This window comes from Sphaerodactylus townsendi, linkage group LG10 (genome assembly GCF_021028975.2).
Source record: "Sphaerodactylus townsendi isolate TG3544 linkage group LG10, MPM_Stown_v2.3, whole genome shotgun sequence".
Taxonomy (NCBI): domain Eukaryota; kingdom Metazoa; phylum Chordata; class Lepidosauria; order Squamata; family Sphaerodactylidae; genus Sphaerodactylus; species Sphaerodactylus townsendi.
In genome coordinates this window covers 61,122,555-61,143,407 of record NC_059434.1, presented here as the reverse complement: position 1 = coordinate 61,143,407, position 20,853 = coordinate 61,122,555, and the positions used below count along the sequence as shown (strand labels likewise).

Genomic DNA, 20,853 nt, shown 5'->3' with positions numbered 1-20,853 from the left:
ACCAATGTTGTTGGTTCCCCATTCAAAATATAAATACTGTTAGGTAGTTAGGAAAGCGATTTGTTCATCTTCTGAAAATTCAAGTATTTGTAAAACATATTGTACCAGATATTGGCAATAAATGCAGGATGTCCAACCATCTTTCTTCTCAATCAGTTATTACCTACCTTCTTGGAACATGGCCAGTTATTAAGTTCAGGATTTGAACAACTTCTGGCAAATTTAATTTTCTTAATCATTTTTAAGCATAAAACAAAACATCCCAAAACCAGCTGATTTTCCAAACACTTTCTCAGTATTTTGCATATTGTTTTGCAGGTGGTGAGGTTGGTGTCAGAAAAGACTATTAAAAGAGGATGTGGTGGTGTTTGTTTCATTTGCTACCTTGCTTGCTGTTACTTTGACTAAATGTCAATTATGGATTAGAAGAATTTTAATTGAATGACACAATTACAAAATAGGAACTGTTTGCTTTTCAGGTCCTCCTGGTAAACGAGGTAAGCGTGGAAGAAGAGGAGAGATTGGTAAGTCTTTTGTGTTTGTATTTCTTCCAGCGTCTGATTTATTTTGTGAAAATATGCTTTCTAATAGTTTGACTCATAAATGCCTCCATTCTTTTACTTACCTAGTGAGCAAAATGAAAGAGTAGAAATATTATAAGGGAAGGCATTGTAATCCTTGGCATAGAACTTCAAATTAATTTGTAGTCAAATCAAAATATTTTTATGTAGCTATAGCAAACATGGTTAAATTGACGTTAAAAAGGACTACAGCCAATGAGATTCAGACATAACATTTCAGTAGCTCTCAAAGCCATTCTGTTCACTTATTATAAACACATGTCATTATTAACAAAGGAAATTAATTTGCTTTCTGTTAAAGACCCAGTACATTAAAATTCTCTTTAGGAACATTTACCAGCACAAGAAATTACTTCAGTTAACTGCACAGTAAAATCACATTGTTAAAAACGAAAGCCTAACAATAGTTAAAGCAAACTTCAAGGACAGCTGCTGCTGTTATATGCCCCCTTTACACTGCTCTTGAGTCAGAAGTAAAAGGGGAGCATAAAAGCTAACGAAAAGTCATTGATTTGAGAGCTACAGCTGCTCTTCTTAATAAGCCTGAAAGAACTATGAGATGTGATTTGCAGGCTTGTGATAATATTCACAAAGAGCTTTGAGTGTAAATAATTGGAAAAACGTGCCAGTATTTCTTCAAAAAGTGTGATTTTTTGACACAGAATATTTCATAAGTGGGGTTTGGGAGGAAGAGGAGATAAAGTTTGGTGCAGTTATGTGACTAATGGATCTGTCTTGGCAAAGGTAAAATGGAAGATCCAGATTCAAGCCTTGGTTAAAAACCAAATGATCAAAGAAGAAAAAGGGAAGAGTTACTGTGAATTTAAGATATAAGTGGCACAGAACTTTATGTCTGATCAACGAATAGATACAGATATGAATATCTGAAGGTTGGAAAAGTATGCTGCATAATTAAAAATTCTCACTCAGAATGCGATGACATGGCACTGGATAGAAAATCATAATTTACATTCCAAGAATATTCTGAAGGAATAGCCATATTGATCTATTGCAGAAAACAAAGGGCTAGATGAGATGATACCATGTCCCCAAGTTCTCCATGGGGACACAATGCCGTTTTAGAACCTTGGGGTTTTTACTGGTGGGGGTTACATTGTAGGGGGATGAGGGCACCTTTCCCATTCCCATGCAGGTTTCAAGAGCCAAAAGAGCCAAATAATTTTTTTTAAATTCAAAAATGCTCTAAAATGGTTTTGAGTCCCCACAGTGCATTTACAGATTGAGTATCATCTAGTTTGGCCCAGTTAAGGTGTCATGGGGCATAACTTCACCAGAGTCCACTTAATCAGATGAAGCATTGCTGTCAGTTGCCAGGCACATATATGACTATACAGAGAAAGATGAGATGACTGTACAAACTGAAGCCAGCATGCCAAGTAGGGCAGGAAATATGTATCACATATTGGGAAGAACAAAGATGAAAACAAGATCTAGTCAACAGAGTAAAAAAATCCAATCAGAGCAGATGTGACAAATTCCAGTGGGTAAAGCAAGTTGAACAGTAGACCTGAATATGTTAAAAAAAAGCAATTGTTTTGCCAACCTAATGGCCTGTTCCTCTAATAGTGTCATAATGTTTGGAAATGAGCAGTTGAAGTTTTTACATGGCAGGGAAGTACATGACATCCCAGTAATCATCTATTAAAAGGAAATGGTATGCTTCTCCAGTTCAGCTGGCAGGCAACCTGTTTATCAGATGAGAGCATGTATCACCTCTTATCTCCTGACATATCTGCAGAAAGGGAATAATCGGTATTAGCACTGGTGTTATCTTTGGGTATTGAATGTGAGTGATTTCTCAACCTTCATAAACTTATATGATTCTTTTTCTCTTCTTTTCTTTTCAGGACCCCCTGTAAGTACAACAGAGATACTACTGGATCTTCCATGTAATCAGGAATAGGGTAGAAGATTTTTTTAAATTATAAAGCTGGCTAACTTGATAAATGTGTCAGACACCATTAATGTGATCCAACAGATGCCATCTTATTTAATGTTAGCATGGTTACCTTTTTCTGAATCTAAATAAAATAGTTTGGCTACTTTATGTAAATAAACATGAAAATTAAAAATGTGGCATCAGCATTGAAGATAGCATGTTGGAATAGAACAAATGAATACATTTCATTGGGTTTAGTTACTGCTAGTCAGCCTCTGACTTGGTATGACTTGATGTCGTTTATACAAACAACTCTCCACCAATTTCTTTCCAGTAACGCAGAGGCACACATGTGCATACACATTTTGTAATGTGATGTGTGAGCTTTGAGGCGGTGGCCGCACTGGCATACCTGTTGATCTAATTTGTATTGTTTTTCAAAAAGAGGAGAAGGGGAAGAAAATGCAAACTTGATCATAGTGGATCACTTCAGATACAATGCAAAATCAGTTTATTAAAACTAACCACAGTTGAAGGGTCATAGAGACCTCTACCACCACACTAAGGCTCATTCCGCACACGCAGAATAATGCACTTTCAAACTGCTTTCAGTGCTCTCTGAAGCTGTGCGGAATAGCAAAATCCACTTGCAAACAGTTGTGAAAGTGGTTTGAAAACGCATTATTTTGCATGTGCGGAAGGGGCCTAAGGGAGCAAACCACAGCAAGCTTACTTAGAGATATGAAGGCCTGAGAAAAAATTGAAACATTTGGGGAAATATAGCTTTAAGGGGGGTAGAGTCCCATGGAGCCCACACTGTTTTCATTTCCTATGCCCCATCCACCAAAGGTTTTACTCAAGCACGTTATCACACTGAGATATTGAACTTGGGGTGAGGGTTAGATGGAGAAAGCAAATTCCCTACCCCAGCATTTCCCCCCAGCAAAGCTTCTCCTACTTTTATATCTGTCTTATCTAAGTAAGGACTCACATTTGTTACTTCTTGATACTCACTTTTTCTGTTGAGGAAAGTTCAGTTCACTTGTGTTTATTGCTTAAGGGAAAACTGCTGTAGAGCAAAGGGATCTTCGAGGGACTCTGTGTGTGAACACTCCAGTGTGGGTGGCACTTTGATAAGGCATAGGATTAAAAATAAATTGTAGGGAAGGGATGCACAGTCATCTAGGCACAAGCATCATTCCTAGAATTGGCATGGAGCACAGAAGAGGAGAAACTTCTTGAATTGCCAGGTGTGTATTTGGGTGAGGGTGTTTACTCTGAAAGGGAAACAAGGGAAGTGGTTTTTGTTTCTTTTTTGTGGAAAGGTCTAACATGAAAACCAGCCTTTGCTAGCTTCCAATCAGGGTCAGTGAGAATTAATATTCTGAGAGCAGCTGAAGCTTTCTGGGAGAAGCTTCTCCAACTGCACTTTTGGTCACTGGTAAGTGATTTCTTGATGCAGCGGTGCAGATGTACATTGTGAAGAAGGCTGGATAGCAAACTGGACACTGGTGCAGTGGAGGGAGACAGAGCAATAGCACTGAAGCCAAGTTTTGGCAACACAAGGGTAGGAATGGCACAATTCTGTTTTCACTAACAAATCACAGCTAATGAACTACTTTGTATCTGAAACCATATAGCCCTGTAAATGCACTGTACAAGTAGGGTGACATAGCATATCATAGCATATCATCATGGTAAAGTGATTGGTGTTCCATTGCTTGTATAAACTTGGCAATAGGTTCATACACAGTATCGGACCCTATCTGAGCAGATAGATTGGATTTTGGATTTAAGAATAACTGTTTCTCTCTGGGTAAAATGAATTTGTTTTTAGCATTCTTCTATATTCTTATAAGTAGGACAATATGAGTCTTTGAGTATTCCATTTCAACTTAACAACTTAAAAAATTATACCTAAGCTATAAACTTAAGGCCATGTTTTCACTAAATTTGTTCTGAAGTTTGTGGACTTAGGTTATGAATTTGTTCTTAAGTTTATGGACTTAAGTTTATGGACTTAAGTTATGGACACCTAACTGCAGGAACCTCCTAATTCAGCTAGTAGCTCCCAACCATTTACAGTGCCATGATGAGCCTGTACACTAATCATCATTCCATTGCATTCTTCAAAAAAGGGTTTGGGCACAGGCTATATTGTGCACTTGGCCAAGCAGAGATAAGTTAATGTAAGGAAAGTAGCTCTGTAGTTCAGTAGGAAAATTTCCATTCATTCTTATCCCATGGAAGTCTTATTACTATCAAGACACATGACAACAGTTTTAAATTCTGCTTCTACCATCAGTTATCTTTAATGCTGTAGTATGCTGCAGGAATGGCTACAGACTAAATTTTGGATAGCAGCAATATGGCATTGGTTAAAACTGATTTTCCTCCCTAGGGGGTTAACTTATTTACTATCACTAGATTCTTTTGCAGCCCAATGGATAACAACCCTCAAAAGGAAATTAAGCTTTTATGGCCTGTCTCAACAAATTCCTCTCCCTCTAGGTTTTGGACAGACTAAGGAACTGATCAGAATAAGAGTACAGTAGGTAGAAAGGCAACACGATCTAAATAGAATAAAAACCAATTGTTTAAAGTCCCTCTTTTAAACAGGCTCTCACAGATGCCTTAGCTTTTCAAAATAAGAAATTTGGGATGTAGGACAGCATTTACATTAACATAATACAATGGTCTGCTATCAGTATGGTTAGAGGGAAAATATAAAAAGCAATTCAGGAACAGATGTGTATCTGTCAGGATGGAACTATAGAGGCATCAAAAATGTGATATAATATTGTAGTATATATAACCAAATTCACCAAGATTTTTGCTATTGTTACATTTTACAGATATACAAAGAGCTGCTAAACTAAAGAAAATTATTTTGGACAGGAATAACATGTTGTCTTACAAAATTGCTAAATAGGCAAAGTTGGCCATCAAGTACAGAAGCACTTGGTTGAATTCTCATAGAGGGAATGGATAGAAATGAATGTTATTGTCCTTAAGATAAAAGGCTATTTGCACAATCCCATATGGAAATACATTTATCAGGGAAATGCACTTTTAATTTCCAGTTTATTGAAATCCATTGCTAAATTTTGTACTAGTCAATGACTGCAATAAATTTTGAATTTGAATGCTGCTGCCATACAAAATGGGGCAGGGAGAGACAGCGACAGATAATAACTGAAATGTATTTGGCTCTTGATTTGCTTCCTGAAAAAATTAAAATACTGCCCCCCATTCTCTAATTATAGACAAAAAATCAGTTTTGCTACTGCTTCCTTATGTTTATGATGCATAATTACAATGTTTGTTTGGGACAAACTGGACATAAGAGGACATAAGGGACAAATAAGAGCATCCATGGGTCTGACTGTGGACACCGCCTCTGTTTTTAAAATACCTGATCACAGTCTTTGAGTGATCCATACTGGAGGTTTAAATTTTTTGGTGTAATTCTCATATCAGATTATGAGGTGTGACTTATTCATGCAAAGCTAAGGTTGTGTTGTGCACCCTTAGTTAGAATTAAGCAATTAAGCAATGCTGAACTCAGGATTTTACTTCAAAGCAAAATGTACTGCACTGCATGCCACATAGACTTTGCATGAAGGAAATATTGAGCTCTAAGATCTCTTCTGCTGTCTTCCAAGTAAACATCCTGATTCAGATAGTAGGTTCTGCCTATCCACAAAAATTATTATGAACATCTATTCCTTAGTAGTAAAGAACCAATACTCATGTAAAGTTAGATTTCCTATTCATGTAAAAAGCATGTGCACACTGTCACATATCATTCAATGCATATCTAATAAGTATCATTCCATTTCATCTCATCCAACCAGGGTCAACCAGGGCGGAATGGCTACCCGGTAACTGTCCTACCATATATATTTGTAATGCATGCATTACTATCAGAACCGTTCTTTTCTTCTCTGTTTGTCAGTAGCTAAGTGTTTTTCGGTGAGTTGTAGAAATTTACCCTTCCCTAGAGTATTTTTTTCTGAATTCAGAATGAGACTTTTTAAATATATATTTCACTTAGCAGATCTTTACATAGGATCTAACAAGTACGATTAATTCTATAATTTTGCCTGGAAGACAATATAACCATTGTTAAAGTTTCTGTTCATTGAGCTTGCACATTCTTGAATGGAGACATCATTTTTTCATCATAATTTAAAACATTACTCAAAGTGGATTCATATTGCATATCAATTTTCTCTGTCGAAATGCTATTAGTAGATTTACTGAAGCTGCAGTTTCTTCATTGGGATTTTTTGTAATATAGTTCTGTATTTGTTTAGGAAAGTTAAATTGGCTGTCATTTATTTATAGTACACCTTCCTCACTGAGACTCCATTTGCAATTAGTAGGTCTTTGTGAGTCTTTCTGGAAAGACCGTTTTATACTTGTGTTCATAACTCACTTTAGTGTCATTTGTATTTGCATGTTAGGAGCTTTAAATATATGAAATAATGCATCCCTAAAAATATTTTTAAAAGATTACTAAACAAAAGTTTCTTTGTGATTATTTGTGGAATGCTGTCCCTGCTCAGAACACTACCTACAAATGCATTTTAGTAACATATGTGATACATTTTCTAAATAAATGTGTTGCAACAGAATGGTGAATTGTGCAAAAACATATGTTCTATAGTATTGTGAAATTAGATACTTTGTAGCATGATTTGAGGATTCTAAAAGATGTACATTTTGTTAGATAACTCATCAAGGAGTGTTTCTGATGATATTTTCCTTGTATGGGTATGGGATAACTATATTAATGTATTGTCTAGAGCTGCCAAATGATGGCTGAGGATGGAAGATGTCCAGCCTCCAGCAGCCATTTCCTGGTGGTGATCCAGTGACTTGCAGGATTTTTTTTAAAAAATGGTTATTGACATCAATTCCAGAAAAAAATCTGGAAGTAATGCCAGTCTTTTCTAAAAATCAGTGAAAACTATATGGAGCTTCCAGTGGTTCCTAGAGAGAGCTGATGTTACTCGAGGATTTTGTTTCAAGAAGTGATATTATGCCATTGCTGATGACACCTCCCATGGCCTTGCCCCAAACTCCCACACCCTACTTTTACCAGCTTCGGCTACTTATGGCATCCCCAAAATAAATACTTATATAGTATCTTGACCACCTGATCCAGGTATTTTTCTTTGCCTGACCTCCTTCCTTGCTGACACCAAATAGGTAGGTGTGTAGCAGAAATAGGCCCTTCTCAACAAACGTTCCTCTGTAATGAAAATCTATCCCTAAAGAGAATTAACTCATGTGAAGTTTAAATATTTTAATTACCAGATGGAAACATTTTGGTTTTTCCAAGTGTTTTGGATCCCTTACGTTTTAAAAAATCCCTTATCTGTTTTATTAGGGCCTTATGGTAGCTCAAGATTTTGTAGAGTTGACTTCTTAGACTATCAGATTTTATTTTTAGGTCATTCTTTTAGTCTGATATGAATTAGATTGGGCTATATAAGAGATAGTGTTTTCAATCTTCTATTTGATCAATAATTTGTAAATTTGTAAATTTTAGTACTTTATAAGTTGCTTTGATTACAGTTTTGTAAAGTGGTGAGGTATAAATATTTTTTAAATAGGAAAAACAGCATTTTTCTGTTTTATCTTGTTCAGCTGAGTAACATTTACTGAGCATATAATCCTTTAAAAGTAGTTTTTAAGCCTTAGAATTCATCCAACCTTTATTTAGAGGGCAAGTGACTGAGTTCTCAAGGAAAAGCAAATTGTGTACATACAATAAGATGTTTTACTCAAGTTCATTTAGTTGTCCTTCTTGCTGCTGTTTTCTGTGCAGGCATCATTCCTATCTAGGGTTGCCAGCTGATGACTAGCAACCAGTGTGGGGCACAAGGATGGGAGAAATCACACTGCACCACTGACAGAATGTCATTGCCATGATGTTTATGCAATGTTGTAGGATTTGGTAGCAAGCCGCGGAGTATTTGCTGGAAGTGATATCACACCACTGTCAGTATTGTTTTTTTTTAATTCCTCCCATCCAATATCAATGGCTGGGGTGCAATGAACAATCTCCCATCATAGCTCCCATCACAGCCCATTGTTTCAGTTGGTATATTTCCAAGCCTGTAATTCCTTTGTGATCCAAGACAAACTTTACCATTAAGATCCTTTTGAACTTAATATGCCATAGGAATAAAGTTGGGCTCTTGTACTTGCAAGTGCTGTGCTTTGTTTCAGTGCAGCAGCTCACACAACGTTAAACAGCCATAAAGCATATCTTAGCATTTGCAAAATTAAAGTTCATGTTCACAGGTATGTTTTCATTTAACCCAGATATTCTGTCTCCTGATTGGCAGTTGCCAAGATTATTTCAGCTTGTGGCTTTCACAGAGAATTATTAGCAATCATTCATACGTTTCATATGGAAGTGTGAATGAGTGGGTTAGAGTGTGCAGCAGGCAGCTGTGATCATTTATAAATTTAATATCTTTCACCAGCATAGCCCATACTTATATTCCTAATCAACACTGCTGTGGAAGCCTGAAGTTTAAAAGAAATTATTTTAAATGTTCCTTTTGAATGGAACTAAACGGCTGTGGTTTCCTTCAGGTAGTCTGACCCATTAGCCGTTCCTCTGTATATGCCTAAATAGGAAATGACCTAAACATTTCCACTTCCAGCTGTGTGGATCAATTATCCAGACTTTTTTTCTCATGCTCCATGTGATAGAAGATCACTCATTTTGAATTCTTGCCCTTCAAGTGTGTAAAGTGCGATCTGGTATTACCATCATATACACACATGTTAAGTCAGTGTGCTTTTCTGTATTTGATTAAAAGCATGTGTTGTCTTTAGGTTCTGCAGCAAGCCTAAATAAGCTTAAAATGCAGTTAGAAATCTGGAAAGCTTCTGGTGTTTGGATGAAATGTAGGGGAGTCAAAGATCTGGATTTCAGATGAGCAACAAAATTTTATATTAGGGCAACTCCCAAATGTGTAATTTGACAATTCTTCAAAACATTCAAAACATTCAAAACTTAGACTACAGCATAATTTAGAGATTGCAGAGTTGATGAAGAGATAATTTTAAATGTTGAACAAAAGCATTTTTAGACAAGAATTTCACCCACAAATCTCCTCTCAGCCATGAAGTATAATGAGTAATTTCAGACCAATCACTATTTCTCAGATTTACCTATATCACTGGATAAAATTAAGCAGTGGAAAACCTTGCGCATTGGCTCCTCCAGCTTGCCATAGTAGGAAGTGCTGACATTCAACAAGAAAAGTTTCACTTTCCAGTTCAGTTTGCCTCTTCCTAGCAGCATGTTCAGTTCAAGGTTTCCTACTGTACAGTAAAGCTACCTATTGGTTACATAGATTCTGTGCGTCGGCGTCGTCTTAATATTTAAAGCATGAACTCCTTGGAGGAAAGGCAAGACAACAATGTCATAAATATTTGGGGCATATACATTAGTCGGCTTTGGAGTAAAAAGAAGACAGTAATAATGTATTGTCGAAGGCTTTCACAGCCAGATTCAACAGGTTGTGGTGGGTTTTCTGGGCTGGTGGATCTTGTTCCTAACGTTTCACCTGCATCTGTGGCTAGCATCTTCAGAGGTGTATCACAGAGTTCATATGCTGGTGGTAGCGGAGAGCACTGTTAATTTCTTCCTGCTGAACCTTTCCAGAGCATACACCCATACAATAGAAATGAGTGGGACCGCCATACCATTTCAAATTATTTGGGTAATTTGAGACCCACAGCAAGATTATTTTATCTTATTCCAAATGTGCAATCTGCAATAAATTACTTTAACTACAGTAATCAAAATGCAATGCAATGTGAATTTCTTTCTTTTTTTATCAATGAGAAAAAAGTGGAGGGGGCAGATACAAACTCAGATTCACAAATAAGGGCAAAACTTTTACTGCGGAGCATGAGTTGGAGAAACCTGTTTCATTTTTATGTGGACTATTGGGAAACAGCTGTAAACATCCCAGTGCTGAACATTACAGTCTTTATTTGCCATGCATTTAAATCCCTGAAGTAGGACAATTGTGCCAAGATCTTAGAAACAACCTCTGACTTTTTCCTAAACAGAGCTTCTATATCCTACTTTAACAAGCAAAAAAAGTTCCTTTGTAACCAGACTTTGTTTTTATACATGGACTAATGAAGACAATAAAAGGAAGAGGATTTGGGGGAAAAAATACATGCTTTTGCATTCTCTTTGTGTTTTTGACCATATTTAAGTCACCTTGAGCTCTGAATGTTAATTTCATGCTTATCAAGAGAGCATCATCTTTCATTCCACTATTAAACTGCAAACTTTAGAAAAATCTAACAAAAACACCCATGCTGGTATTTCAAAGAATCTCCACCAACTTTACTATAGCTTGTGCAACCTCTATGCCCATATAAATATTTATGTTTATACATATACATATACATACATATATACATATACATATACGTACATATACACATATATATATCCATCCATCCATCCATCCATCCATCCATCCATCCATCCATCCATCCATCCATCCATCCATCCATCCATCCATCCATCCATCCATCCATCTTATCTTCAAATCACATAATAATTATGGCAACTCCATAGAGTTTTTAAGGTAAGAAATTGCTTGCCGTTACCTACCTCTGCGTAGCAATCCTAAATTAATGGTCTCCCATCCAAATATTGACCAGGGATGACCCTGTACAGCCACACATAAAATTTACAAATCTGTCTAATTCCATTCATAATAATAAATACAAATTGCAAGAAGCAAGACTTATAGTTAAAACTCATTATTGTATTAGACTTCGTAATATAGAAGAAGAGGAGGAGGAGGAGTTTGGATTTATACACCACCTTTCTCTCCTGTAAGGAGACTCAAGGTGGCTTACAGACTCCTTTTCCTTTCTCTCCCCACAACAGACACCTTGTGAGGTAGGTGGGGATGAGAGAATTCCAAACTATGACTAGCCCAAGCTCAACCAGCAGGAATGTAGGAGTGCAGAAACACATCTGGTTCACCAGATAAGCCTCTGCCACTCAGACAGAGGAGTGGAGAATCAAACCCGGTTCTCCAGATTAGAATCTACCTGCTCTTAACCACTACACCACACTGGCTCTCCTACAGCACGCTGAAGTTCAAATCCAAATTTTCTAGGTCTCTCATTGAACTGGGCAGATAAACAAATTATATCTCAGACCATGTCAGTGTGTACAGAAAAAAGTTTCTTTGACTGAAGCCTTCTTTGTTTTTGGTACCAACTTCAACAAATGTGTGCAGGGAATAAATGTCTCTAAAGGGTTAGTTCCTTTGAATTTGAGCAGCGACAGCTTCCAAAGGAAAGGATGCTCCTGTCATCTTAGCACAAAAAAAGAGAATTCAATCTTCATACAATCTTTATTGAACAAACAGAACAACAGTGATTTCTTCCTTCCCTCTGCTTCCTGGGACATCCCATATGTGTTTTTCCTGCTATCACGAAGGGCCAGAATCCAACTAAGAACACATCAGAGGACTCAGGGCCTCCAGGGGCCTCACAGAGAAGCCTGAGGCTTCTCAAGACTAGGAGCCTTTAGAACCCAGAGCTGGCAACCCTAACATGCGTGTATGTAGGAGTAGAGAAATCATTGTACAAGAACTGGTTGTTTTATAAATGGTTGCATTATAAAATAATAGTAGTTGGGTGGATCATGACCAGCACTGTGTATTACATTAAAGTCAAAATGCAAGCTTGTAACCTTGTTTTTATTACTTCAAGCCTTGCAGACCCTGTTGCGTGGAGGCTTAGAAAGGTTTTGAATAAAGTAAGGCTTAGAAAGGTTTTGAATAAAATAAAATAAAAAAGAAAGGTTTTGAATAAAATAAACAGAAAGCAGAAAGCAGCAATCTTTGCATGTAAAAATGAGCTTTGTTCACATGACATTTTGCTGTGCCAGACTATCTCAAAGAGGAATGGGACTAAGTGGTCTCTATACCCGTGCTACTGAGCATATCCACTTCCCATCCTCTTGCATGTTTTTGCAGCATGTGAACACTGCTGCTCTGTTGCTTTGCTCTGCCGCCATGTGCTGAGTATGCATCAGGGAAGAGAAATGACACCAGGACCCTGTCCCAATCCCCCCGTTTACATTCATATTAGGGTTGCCAGTTCTGGGTTGAGAAATATCTGGAGATTTGGGGAGTGGAGACTGAGGAGAGTGTGGCTTGGGGAGGGACTTGTATGTGATGCAAAGAGTGCAGAATCTGAATCAAGAATTTTAATCTGCCCTAAAAGTGTGTCAATGGCTTCTGTTTGCTTTCTTCTCAAGTCCCAGCTCATATACTGTTGCTTGTGTTAATATTAAATGATTGTTTCAATATTAAAACTGATTGCACATCAACTACATGTGTCTCTTGGAGAAGTAGTATTCTATTCAAGTTTAAATGCTGCAGTTTTGTTGACTTGAGCTTCATAGGAACCCTGGTTTTAATGTTAGCAAGGGCCAATAGCCACTAGGTTAGAGTGCAAACTGGGACTAGGAGGACCTGCGTTCATACCCCCAGTCAGATATGATGCTTACTCTCTCAGCCACACCTTCCTCACAGGATTGTTGTGTATGTTGTCCCAAGCCCCTTGGAGGAAAGGCAGGATTAATATGCACTAGATGGAGTGCATGCAATCAGTTTTCTGGTAAATTATGTATAGTTACACAAATGTGGATATATTTGTCGATTCCTTACCAACTATCATTCCTTTTTTGTTGAGGTTCAAGCAATGGAGAACTTGAAGTCCATATGCCCCACTATTATGAGTGATTAAATGAAAGACGATGCAGCCTCAGGTCTTTTAGGGGATAAATGCAATGGTTTAATCATTCTATTTTACTTGGAAGTCATTAAAAAAAACACTGAATGACAGTCTTATAATTGTTCCCTAAACTTTAACATCTTTGGTGAGTATATGGAAAAAAACATCATAAGATGGAGGTTTGGACTTTGTTTTTCCAACTTGCATATATTACAGCCCCATCCAACAGGCCGGTCACCTAGCCACGGCACCACAGCCATGTCAGCCCGCCACTTCCATGGAAATTTCCTGTGGGGAGGCTTAAAATGTGAAAAAAGCCTCCCCGCCACCGGGAAGTCCCCGTTGGACTGAATGAACTTATGCCACCTCTTCAGTGGGAAAAATCCCTGGCTGCCGGCACAACGAGGACAATGGCTGGGAAAAAGCCAATTAGTGTTGTCTCCTTCCCTGATCACACCCCTGCTACACTGGTGGGAGTGCAGGGATGCTGGTGCCATATCCAATGCTCATCTTGCCGCCAGGGAGGTCTGTAGTTGTGCACACCAGCAGATTTGCCCCTCCACTAAGGCAAGTGCCTTGGAGGGAGGCAAATCCACTGCCGTGGCTTCACACAGCTCCCACCGGCAGATTTGGTGCCCCCCTCTTTAGATGGGGCTGTTAATCAGGCTTTTTAAAATGGAAGATACAAGAGTACTTTAAGGGTAGTTTTAATATTAGGATGAGTGATCATTAGGATGAGCTTGTAGAAGACAGGAATTTCTTAAGTGGAATAATGAGTTCTTGATTTTACTGAGGTTTGCTAAAACATCACCAGGAGCTAAAAAAAGTACAAAAATTGTACTTTAAAGCAAAACCAGATCAATCAGTCCTTACATACACACAGACAATGGGCATATTCTTTGAAAATGCTCTTTGTAGATAATGGGAAAAGATTGTTGTTTAGTATGAGTTAAGTATACTAATTGATTTATGGTGAGAGGAGGGAGAGGAGTGAATTTATTCAGAATTATTCTAGCAAAGAATAAAACTCTAATTCATCAAAGTCACCATGCCACAGCTGTTACAACAATCCATCTCTTGCTGAATTCTAGCCAGCTAATTTTTGAGAAGTGACATTTTTCACAGTTTATTGTTTTCTCATCAACATGGCACCAGCCACATCAAATATATTCACAGAATGACATTGGCATTGATGAATTGCAATGTGCTTTCTATTTAAGAGCCTTTGTTTCTTCAGGAAGAAATGTAACGTTTAAGTGTGAGATCAATTCCTATCTGCTTTATACAAAACATGTTCATAGTGTCCCCCCAAAAATGTGGACATCAAAGGATTAGTGCTTATATTCCTAACTAATTAAAAAATCTTCTAAAATATGCCCTTTATTCATCCTTCATGGCACCATTTTATGTGAATAAACAGTTTTTACCAGGTCCTGAAAGCATATGACCTTAAGGCTATAGCAATTACACTGGCTACTGATCCACTTCTGAGCCAAATTCAAGGTGATGGTTGTGTCCTTTAAAGCCCTACATGGCTTGGGACTGGAGTATTTGAAGGATTGTCTTCTTTTATATCCAATCCAATCCAATCCAAAAACCTTTATTAGGCATAAACTTCTGCTATATGTTCCTGCCCTGGAAGTGATTGCAGAAAGACACTCTTTTTACTGACCTACCAATCATTCATTTCATTCAGCTTTTATTGGCATTTAAATCAATATAAAAGCACAAAAGTGCAAAACATATAATCAGTTCATATAATTTAGCCATCCACAAAACCCGTTACAAGAACTTACAACATTTATCTGTAGCTCCTAACAAAAACTTGGTAACTTTTTCACAAACATCAGCCATATTGTTGACCATAATGATCCTTAGATTCCTAAAGTTAATCATTACAGACAGAGCTATAGTATTACATGAACTCAGCTCACTAGATTTAAAAGTGTGAGAGATCAAAATTGAGAGTGCCCCTGTGGGTCGGCCATGGATCTTGGTCTTTTTGTCTGGAAGAGTTTATGTAGTGAATCCATTAATATTAATGGGAGAGTCCTACCAATCAAAGAAGCTTGTCAGGTTGGTACACAAGAGGCAGCCTTTTTTGGGTGGCAGCCCCACAGAGGCGTCCTCACTGCTGTTTTTCAAGATGCAGTTATTTAGGACCTAATTTGACTGATTTAGTTTTCATTTATTGGCACTTCTAATTGGACTTTTAAAGTTATGACTTTTTATGAGTTTCCATAATTATTTTTTTATTTATATTGTTTTATTGTGCTTTTTATAATCATTTACATTGTAAGCCTCCTTGAATTCCACGAGGTGGACGGTGGCTAATAAATGTTTAAAATAAAATAAATAAATAAAATGATAAATCATGACCTGCTACCTCAAAGCAGGTCTCTGTGATGAAGTATTCTTTAGTGGTCTTCAGCACATGGGTTGGAACTCTCAGCTGGCTCGTGAGCCCATATAGACTTACCATTTTTGTTGCCTTTTGGAAGGATCACATGATATATACTTGGCTGATCAATGTAAATATTAGCAGAGGCTTGTGGTGTTCTCTGGCTTGTAAATTATGAGGGAATCCTTATTCTTTAATTTACAATACTTTATTAACAGGATCAGCCAGAATACTGTATTTGTAGAAAGCCTTTCTGTTTGCTGGGCTAGGGAAAAAGTATCTGGGGTACAAGGAACTAAGGTGATGAGTTCACTCCTTCCTATTTGTGTCCCTTTTTGATGAAAATCAGACCCTGTTTTATATTTGAATGAGGAAGATACATAGACAGCAAACATGTCTAGTTTGGCCATTAAGTAGCACACTGAGGTTATTGTCCCAAACACAAGGGAGGTCAGAACTGAAGAAAAGATACATTCCTGTGGATATAGATTCCTTTGTACTCCCACACACACGATGTATTTCACTGGCCAATTTAAAGATGGAACGGTGTCCAGGCCTAAAAGGTTTTTTCCCCCTGCAACTCTTAATAGATACCTTAGATAATACAACTCAATATTATGTTCCTTCATTCTTTGCGCAGCTGTGGAGTTCATGCTTACCCCTGAGGAATGGCTTTTATCTGGCACAAAATGGATGAAGAACACCTGCAGCCACAACATGTTATTGATATCTCCTGTAAAGACTAGAGCAAGGATAGACAAAAGATTTGGATTCTGAATTGGTAGGTGGCCTCTCAGCCTTGACATTTCCTATTTATGATAGATGTTCTGTCAAGATGCAGAAGAAATACTGTTATTCCACAAGAACTATTCAGTGAACATCATATACTCTAGGCTTTCCAGAAGAGCTGTTGCAATATTTTACCTAGCTGGATGAATTGCAGGTAGTTTCAGGAAGGAAGACAGTAGTATACCTCTAGAGATTGTTCCATCAGCTTGGGACTATGTAATGAACAGCACTGTGCGTTAATTTGATTAACAGTAGTGAGGCACAAAATTCTAATGTGGCAAATTATCTCATGTTGATTTATTTGAACTAGAAAAACATTGACTGTACAGTTTTGGAAGTTAATTGGGAAACATAGGTTGTAATGTTTTGATATTCTGTTTTACTCCAACCCCCATTTAATTATCTACCTTATCTTACCACACATGATCCTGAATTGCATGGTTTGCACATGTCTACATACCAAAGGAGTAGATAGTTCATAACACCAAGTTCTGCTATTCTTATGGAATGGTACCTGTCTGTGAGAATCAATTAATTGTTGATCTGAAACTAGCATTTCCTTGGATGCTCAAAGCTAATAGGAAGTTATTGTTGTTAGCTAGAAGTGATTACTGCTGAAATGCTGTAAAGTGTAGTGGCTTTCTGGACCTCATAGTGGAAAAGTGATTCTTGATCTCCATGAAGCATCTTTAATGCTTCCTAGAGGTTCCGCACCTCTTCCTCCTAAGCCTAGTTCTTGTCCCCTTTTCTCTTTCCCTCCCAGGCCCCATAGGCCCAGTCAGTGGGCTTTGCCTATAGCAAAAATCCCCACCATTGCAAACCATCCAACCAACCACAGCTGCCAGATATATGATCAGTTTCTTTCCCAACTATGAGAGAATTTATCCCTCCTCCTGCTTACCATGCTGAGGCCTTAAAGAGCCTGACCATACTTTAGGCAGCTGAGGATAGTTTGGATCTCTCATGACAGTGGGGATTCTTGGTAGAGGCCATGCCCACTGACCAAGCCTAAGAGGCCAAGGGAGGACCGATAAAAAGGACAAGGAAGCCAGGAGGAAGAGGTGGAGTACCTCTTGGCAAACCATCCCCTACTGACCTAGCTGATTGGTAGGGATGCACCATGCTCCTTGTCACTGATGTGGATGACTGTTTTCACTGCACACTCCCAACATAGCAGCACCCATTAAATGCTTACATGGAATCTGTTGGAAAAGGAGGTTAAGTCCAAGGTGTCAGCAAGCTTCGATCTGAACAGTATTTCTTTGCTGTTTAAGTTCAGTTCAGTCTGTGGGGTTAGGTCACATTATTGGTCTCAACAGTAGTCCATGTTATTTTATGATTATTTTAAAAATTTCTACCTTGCCTTTCTGTATAATTTTTCGAAGGTGGCTTCCAAAATTTAAAACACTATAAAAACTGTCAACTACCAACATAGAACAAAGAACCAAAACTAGCAGCAGATCTAACCTTGTGACAGACTCCTGGGCATGTGAGAATTTACATGTGTGCAAGGCAGTGGAAGAAGTGAAAACATTAGAAGAGATTCCATCAGAATATAGTAAAAGTCTAGTTAGCAGCCTGCAAAGACCACCTTAGCCCAAGCTCCTCAGAACTTGAATGCTAAGCAGGGTTGGCAACAGTTAGTACTTCCTTGGGAGACCACCAGGAAAAAGTGGTCACCAAATCCTTACCACTGCCCTGTAGATACGGAAGGACAAGCAAAAGAGCTACCTTGTCCATGTTTTGTTATCTAACTAAAATTATTTAGTCATTCATAGAGAAGTGGCAGAGTTTCATTAATGGAAATTGGTTAGAATACAAAAGGATTTGCATTTCACAAATATATGTGTGTATGTGGGTGTAGAAAAGAGACAGTAGCTAGAACACATTTGTTGCCTTGCTAAATTCCCCAGGCTCCTGTAATAGAGAGTTATAGACTGCTGTGAAATCACATAAGGGTCACTCATTTGCTCTCGCTAAATGTATAATTAACTTAGGTAGGAAGAAGAAATTGAAATTATTTCTTTTAATGGTTTCATAATTGAAAAAACAGAATGAGATGTGAAGCAGTACAGGAAGGTCTACAAGAAACACGTTCGTTTTCCAGCTTATTTTAGATTAAAGTGAATAATTTCCATGGTGCTGGTCAATAAAGAAAAGCTTTTAAAATTAACATTAGAACGTTGGCCTTAGCATCATGCCTCTGCTATAAAGGTAACAGTCTTATTTTATTCCTTGATTAAAAAAAATTTAACTAGAACTCTGTTAAGTAAAAAGTGAATAAATAAAAAAATCCTGTTTAGTAAGGAATGTGATTATGTCATTGTTCTCACAGCACAATATAAAAGCATTCTGCATACAATACGTCTGTTGAACTTGATCAAGTATATGAAAAATGCTGAATTTTGTTCTGGAAAGAAGTGATGTATTTGGCAGAAAAATTAAGGAACTTGATACACTACTTATAGATCAAACTAGATAAGGCAGTAGGATATCTGTGATTACATCCTCACAGCCTTTTAAAGAAGGCTAATAGAAATCACCTGATTTGGATGGGGATCTTGGGAAATAGGGCAGTAACTAGCTCTCTTATGCTGTTATTAGCCCTTGAACGAAAAAGAAAGGGAGACAGTTTCTCTCCCTTGACACTGCTTGGATCAGAAACTCAAGCTGGCAAAGCTTCAAATGTTGCACACATTCCTCCTGTACAGATGCCATGTTGAGAAAAGCTCCACCTGCTTTTTCAGTCAAGTGCTATAGAAGCTTTGCCAAGTAGCCATAAAATCAAAGGAGCCATGCCAGAAAAAAAATGGCATCCTCATAGTGAAAGATCCAGTGAGAATACTCATGTTGTCAAGTAGGACAAAGTCTTTGCTGTGTAATGGAGGCCAGCGTTTGCTACAGCAAGATTTCTTGCACAGATGTATTTTCTGGAGCCCCATTTTCACTTTTCACTCTCTTCGCAGCAAGCAAAACTACTTATAGCATGATTTAAATCTTGCTTCACTGCTAGAGTGAGACAGATTTGCCAGTAGGTACAGATTTGCCCTGGACTTTGCAGCCACACAATCCTCATGCACCAGCACCATTGTGGCGCCAGCACTCCTTCAGCATAACAGGAGCCTGCACTGGCACTGAAGGGGGCAGGGCCTGCTTTAGTTGGCTTTCTGAACCCTTTCAGCCTGGAAATGTTCTCAATTAAAGCAGTAAAAAAAGTAGATCCAGCCCCTGAAGCTGCAAAGAACAGTTCCAAAAGGAAGCAATGATTGGTTCTATTGGTTCTATTATTGGCATTGGTTATTTATAGCTTTCCGTTTTCAAAAATATCATTCATCTCCTTATTGGTGAAATTGTTCAGGTGGTAGAAGAGGTGAACAGGCAGATTGGCAGGTGTGCAGAATATTATTAAGAGATGGTGAAAGTTATGCTTGCACCTTGCTGCTTGATATTAAAAAGAGGAAATAAGTGTTTCTTTACCCATTTTGTCATTATGGTGGTGAAAACATTTTATTCTACAATGGACTAAGCTGTTAAACTTAGCTACTGGCTGACATAACCCCAGAGGCAGCATCTGTTTGCCTAATAAACCTTACCACAATTGTGAAGGTTAGCTTGCAAATATTTATATGACATTCAATAGAAATAACTCATTTTCTCATCCAAAAATCCCTCATGCATCTTTTTTTCTCTGCCTGTAAGTTTTCCCAGATTTATAAACAGCCCATTTCTAAACATTTTCATATTCTTGTTTGATTTCATTGGAATGTATTTAATCGTAAATATGCTTAAAGCAGCAGCCAGTGTTTAATTATTGTATTAGAGTGCCTGGGACAGATTTTCCAAATTCCCCAGGGGTTGATTTTCAAGTGTTCAACCTCCAAATTTAGAGACATGTTTTCAAAAGAGTTCAGCCTCAACTCAAGGTCAGATTTTTCAGAAGCGTTTGGAGTACAGTAGCTTCCTTTGTGTCACCCCTGGGCAGGTTGTCAGAAGAACTCTGTAGGTTTGGGAGCTCTTTTGAATTCCAGATCCAATTGCGGCTGCAAGTCTGTGAATGTAATTATCAGAGAGTGTTAATATAACATCCACACTAAGAAAAGCCTATTATTATATTATCCTCTGTATGAAATATATATTTATAAGTTGATCTAATTTGAATGTCACTTGAATATTTTGCTTTCTGTCTCTCTGTGTGTTCATTTAACTATTGTCTTTCTTCCTGAGTTCTGCATTTTCTGTTTGACCAGCACACGGGCCCTTTCAGCTCCCATAGCTATAATAGTTTGTATGGAGAGTCCCATCTGTTGTATGGTGATTTGGGCTGTCCTATGCCAGCTGGGCCATCATTACTCCACATCTATACAATC

General features: G+C 37.9%; 1 protein-coding gene across 17 annotated transcripts in view; it reads left to right on the top strand.

The window, feature by feature from the left end:
- Positions 1-20,853, top strand: part of COL25A1 (collagen type XXV alpha 1 chain) — a 312,924-nt gene that overhangs the window by 146,934 nt on the left and 145,137 nt on the right. For 11 of the 17 annotated variants that reach the window (XM_048509058.1, XM_048509060.1, XM_048509057.1 and 8 more), the window contains exons 3-5: positions 480-524; positions 2,450-2,457; positions 6,339-6,365. In XM_048509058.1, coding sequence (XP_048365015.1) covers positions 480-524; positions 2,450-2,457; positions 6,339-6,365 — 80 coding nt within the window. The remainder of the gene's footprint in view (positions 1-479; positions 525-2,449; positions 2,458-6,338; positions 6,366-20,853) is intronic. The other 6 variants (XM_048509064.1, XM_048509068.1, XM_048509069.1 and 3 more) reach the window with 1 other exon arrangement.